Source organism: Plecotus auritus (assembly GCF_963455305.1).
Source record: "Plecotus auritus genome assembly, chromosome: 15".
Classification (NCBI taxonomy): Eukaryota; Metazoa; Chordata; class Mammalia; order Chiroptera; family Vespertilionidae; genus Plecotus; species Plecotus auritus.
Genome location: NC_137781.1, coordinates 7,735,396 through 7,748,292, shown reverse-complemented (window position 1 = coordinate 7,748,292; position 12,897 = coordinate 7,735,396). Strand labels below are relative to the sequence as shown.

The following is a 12,897-nucleotide window of genomic DNA, read 5'->3' as shown; positions in this document are numbered from 1 at the left end:
GGAACTGTATTAAAGGGTCGCGGCATTAGAAAGGTTGAGAACCACTGTGTTAGACAAATGACCCCTTATCTCTGAGCTGCATTGATGCTTACTACCTGGTTGCTTCATAGGATCTCCTGGGCATTTTCAGGGAAACACAATATGAGTCCATCACACTTGCTGCGATATTTTACAATGCCCTCCACAATGCTATATACGTGTTTATCTCAATTAAGTTATCAGCCGTGGGCAAACTACGGCCCGCGGGCCGGATACGGCCCGTTCGGCTGTTCTATCCGGCCCGCGGAGCCGAAAGAGCGGAGGGTTCTCTTGCTCTCCCCTCCGCTCCTTTACTTTGAATTTATATTAGTTCACACAAACACTCCATCCATGCTTTTGTTCCGGCCCTCCGGTCCAGTTTAAGAACCCATTGTGGCCCTCGAGTCAAAAAGTTTGCCCACCCCTGGACTAGATGAAGGAGTGAATGTACAAATGCATACTTCTCATACAGCTCGAGCGGACCTGTTTGAATGGTGTATTAGTTCAGGGTTCTCCAGAGAACCAGAAGCAGCATGCATATGGAGAGAGATTTAAGAAATGGGCTCGCATGCTTGTAGGGGCTGACAAAAAAAAAAAAAAAAAAATTGTTGAGCAGGACAGCCGTCTGGAAAGTCAGACAGGGTTTCTGTGTTTCAATATTGAGGCAACCTTCCTTCTTCTTAGAAAACGTCAGTCTTTGCTCTTAAGGCCTTCAACTGATGAGATGCGGCCCACCACATTGCAGAAGATGATCTACTTTACGTAAAGTCACCTGGCTGTAGATCTTAATCGTATCACCTGAGGATATTTTTTTTCCATTGATTTTCAGAGTGGAAGGGAGGTGGATGGGGCCGGGGATCGAACCTGCAACCCAGGTACGTGCCCTTGACTGGGAATCGAACCCGAAACCCTTCAGAGGGAGGGCCTACACACTCTAACCATTGAGCCAGGTTTTAACCTCTCCCTTAGCAACAATACTCATTGGACACAAGAGAAAAACGAATGGAGACATTGATCTTGCACTGAGTTCATCCACTCCTCACCACTTGTGTCTTGGTGACCTTACTTTTTTTTTTTATTGATATTTTTACAGAGAGGAAGGGAGAGGGATAGAGAGCTAGAAACATCGATGAGAGAGAAACATCGATCAGCTGCCTCCTGCACACCCCCCACTGGGGATGTGCCCGCAGCCAAGGTACATGCCCTTGACCGGAATCGAACCCAGGACCCTTCAGTCCGCAGGCCAACGCTCTATCCACTGAGCCAAACCGGTTTCGGCAGACCTTATTTTTTTAACCCTTCAACCCAGGTGAGCCTGTTTCCGGGCCACATTTCTAAGGAATTCCGGCCCTTTGCAGGAAAGAAGGCATGCATTCCCTGGCACTTTCTATTAGGGTTGTTTCTAGATTGTCAGTTGAAAGCCCATACATTGGTTAATTTGCACCCTAAACACACCCCACGGCCTCATTCAACTCTGAGTGCTCATCTGTGTATTGCAATGGCGGATGCCTGGTTCCAACTTAATCAGGGACTTAATGAGCAGCATTAATATTCATTGTCTTCTCCACAGGAGCGCACGCTCATCAAGGTAAATAGCTGCTGGCCTGCCGCCTGAGCAGCCCGTGGCTGAGCTGAGAAGTGCCTGTTCTCATCTAGACAGTGGGCTGTTTGTCCCCCACGATAGGGAAACCCTCCTGGGCACTTCGCAAAGGCTTCGTTTTAAAATGAGATGTTTCCACTTACAGATCTTTCAGAAAATGCCCAGCGACATTGGAAGAGCACTAAGAAATCTATTATCTGGGTGCTAGGCATCCCAGAATCTTGTAGCGTGCCTATTATGTGCCAGCAGGCACTGTGCTAAGTGCCGGGATACACGGAGGGCCCCAGGCAGTCCTGGTCCTGCCCTCCTACCTGGGAAGGGTCACCCTCATGAGTGGATAACTGCAAAGTGGGATCAGTGTTAGGAAGCGAAGCATGAGGTGTTGGGAGAGCCATTTCCCAAGGAGGTAATAAAGCTTAGTTGAGCCCTGGCTGGTGTGGCTCAGTGGATAGAGCGTTGGCCCGGGGACTGAAGGGTCCCAGGTTTGATTCCGGTCAAAGGCATGTACCTCAGTTGCAGGCTCAATCCCGGGCTCTGGTCAGGGAGTGTCCAGGAGGCAACCAGTCGATGTGTCTCTCTCACATTGATGTTTCTCTCTCTGTCTCTCCACCTCCCTTCCACTCTCTCTAAAAATCAATGGAAAAACATCCCCGGGTGAGGATTTAACAAAAAAAGAAAGGCACTGACAATAAAGCTTAGCTGAAAGGTGGAAAATCAGCTATTCACCGGATGTTAGGGCTGTAGCACACACACGCCCGCTCACCCAACATCTAGTACAACTCCTCTGCTGTCCCAGTTCGCCCAATATCTTGCCCAAGGTCAGAACTAATTATAGAAACCAGCCATCCCAATGCCCGGCCCCTTCCTGCTAAATCCCAGGATTTTATTTATATCCCAGCTATAGATCCTCTCCGTACACTTGGCCCATAAGATGCAGGCTGTTGTGCTCAGACCACATCCCTCAAGACCACAAGCATCCATAACGATAGTGCTTTAAAGCGGATGCTGTCTTTTCATTTTGCAAATCCAAAGATTCCCCCATCACATCAAACTCCAAGGCAGTGGGCTTTCTGTAAGAAGGAAGGTCACAATCCTGTCTGAAATGCACTAGCAAATCTCTCCACCCCTGCGATGCGATGATCATTTGGGCGTGAGCTGTGCGTTCAGGCTGACTTCACGCCCAGGCGGGCTTTCTTCCCATTTGCACATGGGGTTGGGGTGTTTCTTCGCTGTCTTCCCCGCGAGGGTCTTTCCCCAGACTCTGGAAGCGTCTGGGGACTTAGCGCTGCTGAAGGAACGAGGCTGTGTTCTTGCCGGTGGGTGTGTGCATGCGCTGCATGCTAAAACATCCTTTGGAAAAGCCCGTGTGAATCCCCTTGCAAGCGGGACGTGTGCGTGCAAAAGTGCAGAGCAAGGGCTGGGAGGAACCGCAACGGGGCACACCCTGACCCAGGGTTACCTCTAGGGCGTGGCTGCAATGGGGAGGGACGTGGTGTGGTCCCCTTTTAACTCTAGATAAGACGGAGTTGTGTAGTTATGTGAAACCGTAAGAAAGAACGCATCGTGTGTTACGTGTTTCATACATATTACATTTTTAAAAATCAGAATCTTAAAAAAACACACATCTCAATTAGAACAAAGGTGCGTCTCCGCAGAGCAGCAGCACTTAGGGCTGAGACCTCACTGTAAACAACCCCCCCCCCAAATCATCATCGTGGAATTGCGGGGGCAAAACGTGCTCTCCACGACACCCCAGCGGGAGATCTGGAAAGTTGGGGGTATCTCGGGGGTCACTGCACTGGCCCACGCATCCCCAACCCGTGCGCACCCCCTGCACACAGCCACCCAACCCCTGCTCATGCGGGAGGGTGCGGCGGGGCGGGGCAATCCGAACCCGCACCCCATCTCCTCCTCCGCTGGCGCTCGCCCCCCGCCCGCGCCCGGGGCGCTGGCCCGCCCCCTCCCCTCTGCGCGCAAAGGAACCTCGCCACACCGCACTGGAGGCGGCAGGCGGGGGCCGGGCGAGGGAGGGGGTGGCCCGAGCCATCCGACTCTGCAGTTGTCTCCCGAGCGCGGGCTGCGCCGCCCGAGCCGCTGGGCTGAGGACCCACTAGCCGTTCGCTCCCGGGCCCGCTCTTCCAGGCGCTCGCCAGCATGCAGCCCGGGAGCAGGCGGCGCACCCCGGTCCGCTGCTGAGCCGGCTGGGGCGGCGGGGACCTGCGCCTGCCGAGCCCCTCCCTCCTCGCCCCGGGGCGGACAAGCGGCGCCCCGGCACCCACTCTTCGCCCATGCAGCCGCCAAGGTAAGCGCGGGCCGGGAGCGAAGTGGACCCGGCTGGCTCCGGCTCCGGCTCCCCCAGGCGCCTGGGACACTTGCAGGGGCCACCGCACTGGCTGGGTCCTTCCCAACCCCACATCTCATCTTGCCCAGATTTGGAGCTTCGCTGCGCCTCAATGGCTTTCGCTCTTGGCAGCAAAGTTTTTGTGGTTTGGTATTCGCTCTTTTTTTCCTAAAAGGCTCTCCCCAGGCAGCCGGCAGCGCGCGTGGTTGGACAGCCCAGCGAACCGTCTCCACTGTGTGCGGGCTGGGACCTCCCTTCCTCCTGCGGCACCATCTCCTCCCGGGAGCCTGGGACGAAGCTGGCCGCCGGGCTGTCCCAGCTCCCTCCTCCTGCCCCGCGCCAGGCTTCCTAAGCCGGCTGCAGAGTCGGGAGGAGCGCCTGTGCTGGGGCATTGGGGCAGGTCTTGGTCTGGGCGCGGGTCCCCGCGGTCCTTTGCTGGGAGCGCAGGTGCGCCGGGAAATGCGGACTCAGCTTGAGCGCTAAGGGATAGGACTCCCAAGTGTCCCTGCACCCCTAAGTGGTGGTTGGGCCCTTCGGTTCGGGCCATGCAGGGCGGTGACTCCGCGCCCAGCTCCTGCCATGGCGGACAGGGGGACAGGTGTATTGAGGGGGAGGGTCGAAGTGGGGATGCATCCTGTTCATGTATTTACATTGCATTTGCTCGGAGGTAGAATCAGTTCCCCCAAATGGTGATTTTTACTGGGGCCTTGGAGCTGCTGTGAGGCCGTGTGGTTCCCGAAGGCGTTGGGTTGTGTGTGTTTTATAAATAGGGTGTCTTGCGGACGAATTAGGGGAAATCGCGCCATCTAGAGGAAATGGTGGGCTTCCAGCTCCTGAGGCTGCAAAAGTTGCGTGTTCTCTACAAAAGGTATCTCCTGTGGCAGGTGGGGAGGCAGGGACTGGCCTCCAGGGAAGGACTCCCCTGTGTGTCTACAGTCCCGCGCTTCCGAGTTCAAGGGACAGAATGGCAGGTCGTGCTGAGTGGCAGGCGGTCACCCCAAGGAGATCCATCCTTTGTCCGTCTGGCTTTAGGATGCTCCAGCAGAAACAGAAAAGGGTACCTGCTGGTAAGAGGGTGCCCCATCTGCAGGCACCTATGGCAGAAAGCTGGAAAATCCATGCACGGACCTTGCTCTTCTCCCGAGTGGTTTTCCGGGGAATCTTGAGCCACGATCCCAGGACAGGAGGTTGGCTGTGTCGGAAGAGCACTTGGAAAGGTCTCTTGCCAATCTGTGCAGGGACTGTGTGGTGTAACAAAAAAGCCGCCCGTACATCTACAAAGAAGGGGTTTCCTGCCATTCCACCGCCACAGCAGGCGACAGGCAAGCCCCCTTTATAAGGGACTTGGTCTCCAGTAACAATGGGGCAGACTTTGCTGGGTATGGAGCAGAGCGGAGGAAGGCCCCGGGTGGGACACCCCACATCCAGGGAGCTCCGCATCTCTGGGGCTGGGGGTTGCCGGTATTAGCAATGCGCTGGGTGCCCCCTGCTCTGACAGGGACGTCGGTTCCTTGCAGGTTAGTGTCCTGCGCCGCTGGGGGTGAGACCCTCCGTGCAGGGATGCTGGTAAGGGAGGCCCCGTCTCCTTTTCTCACCAGCCCTGCTCCCATCATTCCTTCCCCGAGGGCGGACAGGGGCCTCCTCTCTGAATGGACATGGAGAAAGGTGGATGGCTTGCCTCCCCACCCCCAAGCTGCCTCAAACTGTCTCTCCATTTGCAGGTATTTATTCAATAACCAGATTTGTGACCCCAAAAAAGAGGTCGTGCAGTAATGTGGCCCTTCTTCAAGGAGGGCTTCGCTGACGCTCGCTGAGAAACCTGTCTGCTTTCTCTTCTTCCAAGCCTCCCTAGGCACAACTCGCTGCCTCCCAGTGTGCGTGGTAATACAGAACGGAGGCGTGAGTCGCTCCTGTTAGTACCACCCTTTCATGTGGCTCTCCAGCCGCCCAGCGTGGGATCCAGCGCAGGCATTCTTAAATACAATGAAGACGTCCTGAGCATTCCCCACTGCGGGACGGGGAGTTTTCTGAGCCACACTCCCAGTGTCCCCGCCTGTGCCGGTGTTCCATTTCTCAGAAGAAGAAACTGAGGCCCAGAGAGGTGGAGGGGTACAGCCCGGGGTCTGCAGGTCTAAAGTGCTTTTCCCCCTACAGCCTCGCTACCCAATGCATTAAACCCAAGCGCTTGCTTTTACCATGTGTGGCCCCCAAATTTGGCCACGCCTTCGGAGGCGTGATCACCCATCTCTCCAGCAGTCGGCCCTCCACGGGAAGGGAAGGGATATTCCCAAGGGAAACTGAGCGTCAACAACCGTCTCATCAGTAACCAGCGCAGGCTCATTGGCACCTGCTATGTCTGTGCGCTGAAAAGGCGGTCCCCCTTAAAGAGCATCGTCCGAGAACTTGACTTACAATCCCACAGGGAAGGTCAGATAGCATACGTGTCTGCCGTGTTCCTGGGGCTCTTCAGACGAAGGCCTTGTTTTTCAAACATCATTGTTTATTCACTCAACAAACTGAACAGAACTTTAACCTGAGGAAGGGAGGTCCAGGTTCCCCCATCTGTCTGGTATCCAGCCCCATTCAAATGACAGGCATTTACTTATTTATTTATTTGACCCTCCCTTCCCTTAGCTACAGTGCTACGAAGGAGCAACGTGAACAGGGCAGTGGAAAAAAGCAGGGACTGCCTCACCCAAGGGTGCATACGAGATCAGACTCACCTGTAGACATGATGAGGCTTCTCGGGGCATCCCCTCCCAGGTCCGGACCTGCTCCTCATCCCCTCATTGCTGAGTTTGGCGGGTCATTTTACCCTGAAACGAGACACATGGGAGTTCATGTTATTTTTACATCAGCCAGTGCAGCTCCAATCGTCCGATACTTAGTTCTCAACATACTGATTTCCCGATGCTTCCCTTATTATCCTGCAGCGCACCTGGCTTTGCATCTTGGCCATCTCGAGATCATATGGTCAGAAAAAGCCAGATACCAGTCTTTTCCATGCTGCAGGGTTTTTACGTTGCTTTTATGTTTCCCTGTTGAGAGCATTTTGAGAAAGGAGATCCCTAAACTCCAAGTGTCTGATTTTTCATGAATATATGGATGCTATTGGAATCTACTGACTTCGGACCTGATAGGGAGTATATTGCCATTCTGGGCCCGAAGCAAGAGATGGTGAGGACAAAGCACACCCAAGCCAAGGGGATGCCCAGCCCCTTCCTTTCAAGGTCAAGGGCCAATCTCTAGGGGCAGAAGCCCACCTTGCTTTGAATTTGAGACGTGCTCTGAATGGCCTGTGGTCTGAAGGGACTGCCATGAATTGATACTATGGACAGGTTTACCTAAACATCTTGGTGTGCAGTACTCACCTGTGGCTCGGTGGTTGAGCGTCGACCTATGAACCAGGAGGTCACAGTTCGATTCCCGGTCAGGGCACATGCCCAGGTTGCGGGCTCGATCCCCAGTAGGGGGTGTGCAAGAGGCAGCCAATCCGTGGTTCTCTCTCATCATGGATGTGTTTCTCTCTCCCTCTCCCTTCCTCTGTGAAATCAATAAAAATATATTTTTTAAAAATAAAACTTGACCTAAATATACCATTTAGCATCCAAAAGAAGGAAAAAGAATTCTATAATTATTTCCATTTACTAAGTAAGGTGTTGGGGGGATGAGGGAGATGGTTTAGGGAAACTTTTCTTAAAATGTTAGTAGGTTTTTATTTGTTTCTGAGAACAGTATATCCCTAAACATACTCCCATTTCTAATTCCTGATCCATCATAATATGTACAAGGCATATTATTTGACTAGCAACAACAATAAAAAGCCCCGGCCAGCGATGAGAAGCAGCTGTGGTTTGGTGGGAAAACCCCTGGAATTGGCATCACCAAGCCTAGGTTTGAGCCTCTCTCTGCCATTTCTATCCTTGGCGACTTCGGGGTTCCAACCAATTTTAAAGAGAAAGCCATGGAGGTGGAGGGGACAGCCACACACATTTGACACGTTTGTCCTTTCTGGATTGGCACCCTTCCCCACCTCGCATCAGCTGGGGAGCTTCTTTGCTTCAGCTTTGCATAAGCCACTCTAAACAGTTTTGAACTTGATGAATAACTTGGTTATCTGTTCCCCATTGCTAAGTGTCTGTGCTATTTGTGCTTGGCACCGAACGGTTCATTAATCCCAATGCTCCAGCCTTCCGCTGGTTGAGAGAGACACACAGGCTCACTGTCCGCTCAGACGCTTGCCTTTTGGTGCGTAAATGGTGCCAAGCTGGTTCTTCTCCCAAGAACATGCTGGAATGGGGAGAGGTAAACACTGAGCTGTCTGTTCTCCGTGACGGGAACCTGGTGCGTCTCAACACCGGGACCCAAAAGCTGCTTTAGAACAAGAGGCTACTAAGTGTTTTCTCAAGGTGTGGTTTCAGGTATGTAGAGGGTTGCTGGGGCTTATTACTGAAGAATTTCAGGCTGACACGAACGCACAAAATGTCACTCTTCAAGTGGCGTTTCCCGCTCGTTCAGCACCATGTTCATTTGGTCAGGGGGGGGCAAGGCCAGTTAGGTACGCAGCCAGCACCAGTCCTCTGGCTCCCTGGAGATATGGAGTCCCTGGAGCCACAAGATCACCCCGAGGCAGGCAGGCCATGATTCCGCAGGCTGAGAAGCTGAGGGTATAGCCCAGCCGGTGTGGCTCAGTGGTTGAGCGTCAACCTAGGCACCAGGAGGTCACGGTTCGATTCCTGGTCAGGGCACGTGCCCGGGTTGCAGGCTCCATCCCAAGTAGGGGGCGTGCAGGAGGCAGCCGATCGATGATTCTCTCTCATCATTGATGCTTCTATCTCTCTCTCCCTCTCCATGCCTCTCTGAAATCAATAAAATAATATATATTTTTTAAATTTTTTAAATAGAGAAGCTGAGGGTGTCGCCATAGGACAGGGCACCCAGGGGCTACTGAGCCAGGGGTGGAGTCACTCCATACCCCATGTCCCTTTCTCCATATCCACTGCAGTGTCTAGAAGTCTCCATCTCAACGCTGATGACCACATAGTAGGTGTGCTCTGGAGTCTCAGGCAAGAGGCTCGAGAGGAAAGGAACAAGGGGAGACTTTTATTTAAATATGAACCCCAGTTAAACGGGAGTTTATAACGCCGGTGGGGAGAATGGGAGAAGGATCAAAAGAGAAAATGTGTCCTGTTGGCGTGGCTCAGCGGCTGAGCGTTAACCTATGCACCAGGAGGTCACGGTTCAATTCCCCGTCAGGGCACCGGCCCGGGTTGTGGGCTCCATCCCCAGTGTGGGGCATGGAGGAGGCAGCCAATCAGTGATTCTCTCTCATCATTGATGCTTCTCTCTCTCCCTCTCCCTTCCTCTCTGAAATCAGTAAAAATATATCTTTAAAAGAGAGAGAGAGAGAAAATGTGGCTTCCCCAGGAGCTTACTGAGAAACGCCCAGGTCAAGAAGGAAAGGTTGTGAAAAGGTGGAGGGGGGAGGCTTAAACCCAAATATCAGGGAAATGCAGCCCTAGAAACTGTCACAGGCCACCAGCGGGCTCCTCCCAGCTGGGCTGAGGCTGAGGGCGTCCTTACTTCTGTTCAGAGCAAAAGGCTAAGCACTGGATGGAATAGGGTTACTAGAGGAGGAGAATTTTACCCCAGGTACTCCGGTGCCTGGGGAGGAGTTGGTGAGCTCCGTGGAGGTGGTGTGACAGCCGAGCACCCGGAAGTCAGCAGGGTGACTTCTGGCAGGCTACTTGCCTTCTGCAGTGGGATTTGAGACAAGTGCACGTTATGTGACTTCCAAGTGAGAAGGGACATGAGCGTCTTTCCACGGGAACTGAAGTCCCAGAGAGGACGTAGCTGGTAGACACTTGGCATCCCTCGTGTGGACTGTTTATATGTCATCCTGTCTGGACTTACATCTGTGCGTCCCCTTTGGCTGAACTCGGCTCTTCCCTGACTGCTTCGCTCCTGCCATGATGGAAGGGGGCATCGGACCGTCCAACTGAGAACGAAAACAAAGCAGGAAGTGCTCACTGGGGAGGGAGCAGGCAGCAGTTTGCTGATAGTTTTGGGTAAAATGGTAGGTAGCTAGATAGCGTGATTGATTGACTGATTGGTTTTATATGTGCTTTTATCTACCCTGGGACTACCTGGAGGGAAGGGGCCAGTGGTCATTAAACATGGCGGTGGTGCCTAGTGGCCAAAATGAGCAACCGTCCTTCCATACCAGGCCTGCGCCCAAGGACGGACACACTGGGCCCCCTGCCCACAATGGGCGCCCCGCCATCTAGGAAGAGCCATTTTTAATAGTCGCTTTGGTGGAATATACACTGAGTGGCCAGATGATGATGATCTCTGAACGCATACTAATCTGGCCACTCAGTGTGTATCCTATAGAATAAAAGGCTAATATGCAAATTGTCCCCTCAACCAGGAGTTCGACCAGCAGGCAGGCCGGCCAACCGCCCATGTCCCCTCCCCCTGGCCAGGCTGGGACCCCACCCATGCACGAATTCATGCACCGGGCCTCTAATACACACACACACACACACACACACACACACACACACACACTGCACACACTGAGTGGCCAGATTATTATGCGTTCAGAGATCATAATAATCTGGCCACTCAGTGTATACTAAAAAGTAAAGTCCCCATTAACTGGACAAAGCCAAGCGCACTTTGTGAGAAGAGACCATGAAACCAGACCCATCTTCTCTGAGGAGGTAGAGACAGGCGCGGAGACGCGGGAGAAACCCACGGATGAATTCTGTTTAGACTTCCAAAATGCCTCCTGACAGAGTTCCACCCCGGGGTCACAGCGCAGGGGAAATCACCACGGATCGGAATTGTCCTTAGAGACAGGAAAGAAAAGGAAAATAGGATAAACAGGTACTTCTCTGGATGAGGAATTATAAACAGCGGGGATCCCCAGGGACCGCTGGTGCTCCCAGACTTGGTTTAAACGTTCATATTTCATCTGAAGCAGAGAATGCTCGGCTGGTTCCAGGCCTGCAGATGGAACGGATGGCAAACAAATGGTGACTCACCGCAGGACGGGCCGAGGCGGTAGCAAGCAAATGCATACTAAGCTTGTGCAGGGGCCAGTCTCGGTTAATGCATTTAGGAGAACATAACCCAAATTACAAGAAAAATGGAGGGGATCTTTGCAAAATGTTTGTTTGCTAAAGGCCATGCGGGACCAAGTGTTCAGAAAGTGCCTCCCGGGAGGCCCAGGCTGCAGCCTGCGGAGAATGCGTAAGTGGTCAGACTCCGAACAGGAGCCGCTTGTCTGCAGTCAACTACACTTCGAGCCTCTCTGGCACATGAAGTGCCGAGTCCCAAAACCCAACGTTTCAAGAATTTCTTACCCTTTTGCGAAGAGGTGGGGAGTTGTCAACAAGCTGGGCCGTTTGGCCAGGAGAGACAGGTTCCTCTAGGTCAGCACAACCCTGGGCCGCTCTGATGGGGCCGGAGTTCTCCTGATAGCACACCCTGCAAAGGCCAGCTCTCCACTTTCGTGATGGCCAGAGTCAGCCTCACACGTTTTTTTCTCATGAGAAGAAGAAGAAGAAAAAAAAAGCCCTTGGCATTACCTTTCCCAAATGATTTGCTTCTGCCACAAGAATTGTTTCTGCCGCCAGGTGAACGCCAATCAATCCCCTGGCAGAAATGCTGCGGAGTTCCAATGGCCCCGGGGCGCCGTGCCCCTCCCAAATTGTATCATCAGCCAGCCCCTTACAGATGAGGAAACTGGGGTGTAGAGACCAGAAGTCTTGTTGTCAAAGGTTCAGTCTTGGGCCAGGGCAGGGCTGGAAGGGGCTGCTTGGAGGGTTTTTTGTTTGTTTGTTCGTTGTTTTTTCAGAGAGGAAGAGAGAGGGAGTGAGAGAGAAACATCAATGATGAGAGAGAATCATTGATTAGCTGCTCTTGGACGCCCCACAGTGAGGATAGAGCCTGCAACCCGGGCATGTACCCTGACCGGGAATCAAACCGTGACCTCCTGGTTCCTAGGTCCACGCTCAACCACTGAGCCACGCCAGTCCAGTGCTTGGAAGTCTCAGCTGTGTTCCCGGCCTGGAGGTGCTGCAGAGGTGGTGGTGGTGGTGCTGCTGCTGCATTTGCTGGTGGGAATGCAAGCGGGTCCCTTCTCTCTCATTAGCAGGAGGCTCAGGCTGACTTGGGAAAGGCAGAATCCAGATGGTGTGAACGGGGGGCCCTGGAAGATGCCCCTGTGCAGGCTGGCTCTGTGCCCGCCTCAGTGTGCCAGGGCTGTCCCGGGCTTCTGAAGAATACATTGGTGGGTTTGGCCCAAGGCTGGGCCAACCTTGAGAGGAATGCCATGTGAGACCTGGATTTCAGTGGGCAAACCTGTGGCGGTCTGCAAACCAGGGCTTGCGGTGAAACTCCGTGTAGGGGGGAGATAATTAGACAGAACCTGCTAGACTGAGACCTAACTATTGGAGGGAAAGGTGGCACCCAGCTGTAAAGGCAGGCGAGCAGAGGCCCTCGTGGCCTTGAGTCCTAAGGGCCCAGCAGCTGGCTGAGGCCTTATGCCCCGTCTTGCCTGTTTTGGAGCCAGATTCAGAAGTGTGCCTGCAGTCCCGGGCTTTCTTCCCTCGCCCGGGCCCAGAGCTCGCTCCTCCCGAGCTAGACTCCCCTCCTGGCGGGCAGAGCGCCCTGCAGCCTGTGTGGCCTCCAGCGAGCGAGGACTGTGATAGTGCTTAAGAGCAACATCGAAATTGGACAAAAACTCGAAATTCTCTTCCAAAGAACTAGATGAGTAGGCTTGGAAGTGAGGTGAGGGGGCCAAGGGAGGAATTGGTTTGACTGAAAACACTTGCTCTGGCGTATTTGTACTCCATCCAAAGGATGCTCAGGGGGAGCTGCCCGTCGCTTAAATAGGCCAGGAGCTGGGGCAGGAGAGCCGCGGGGCTCA

General features: G+C 53.5%; 1 protein-coding gene across 3 annotated transcripts in view; it reads left to right on the top strand.

Moving 5' to 3' along the window:
• The first annotated feature begins 3,627 nt into the window (after nt 1–3,627).
• RGMA (repulsive guidance molecule BMP co-receptor a) overlaps nt 3,628–12,897 on the top strand; it is a 28,507-nt gene continuing 19,237 nt past the window's right edge. The window contains exon 1 of one of the 3 annotated variants that reach the window (XM_080651658.1): nt 3,628–3,920. In XM_080651658.1, the coding sequence (XP_080507784.1) occupies nt 3,907–3,920 (14 nt within the window). In that variant the 5' untranslated portion in view covers nt 3,628–3,906. Of the gene's footprint in view, nt 3,921–8,361; nt 8,381–12,684; nt 12,759–12,897 lie in introns of those variants that run through there. The other 2 variants (XM_080651660.1, XM_080651659.1) reach the window with 2 other exon arrangements.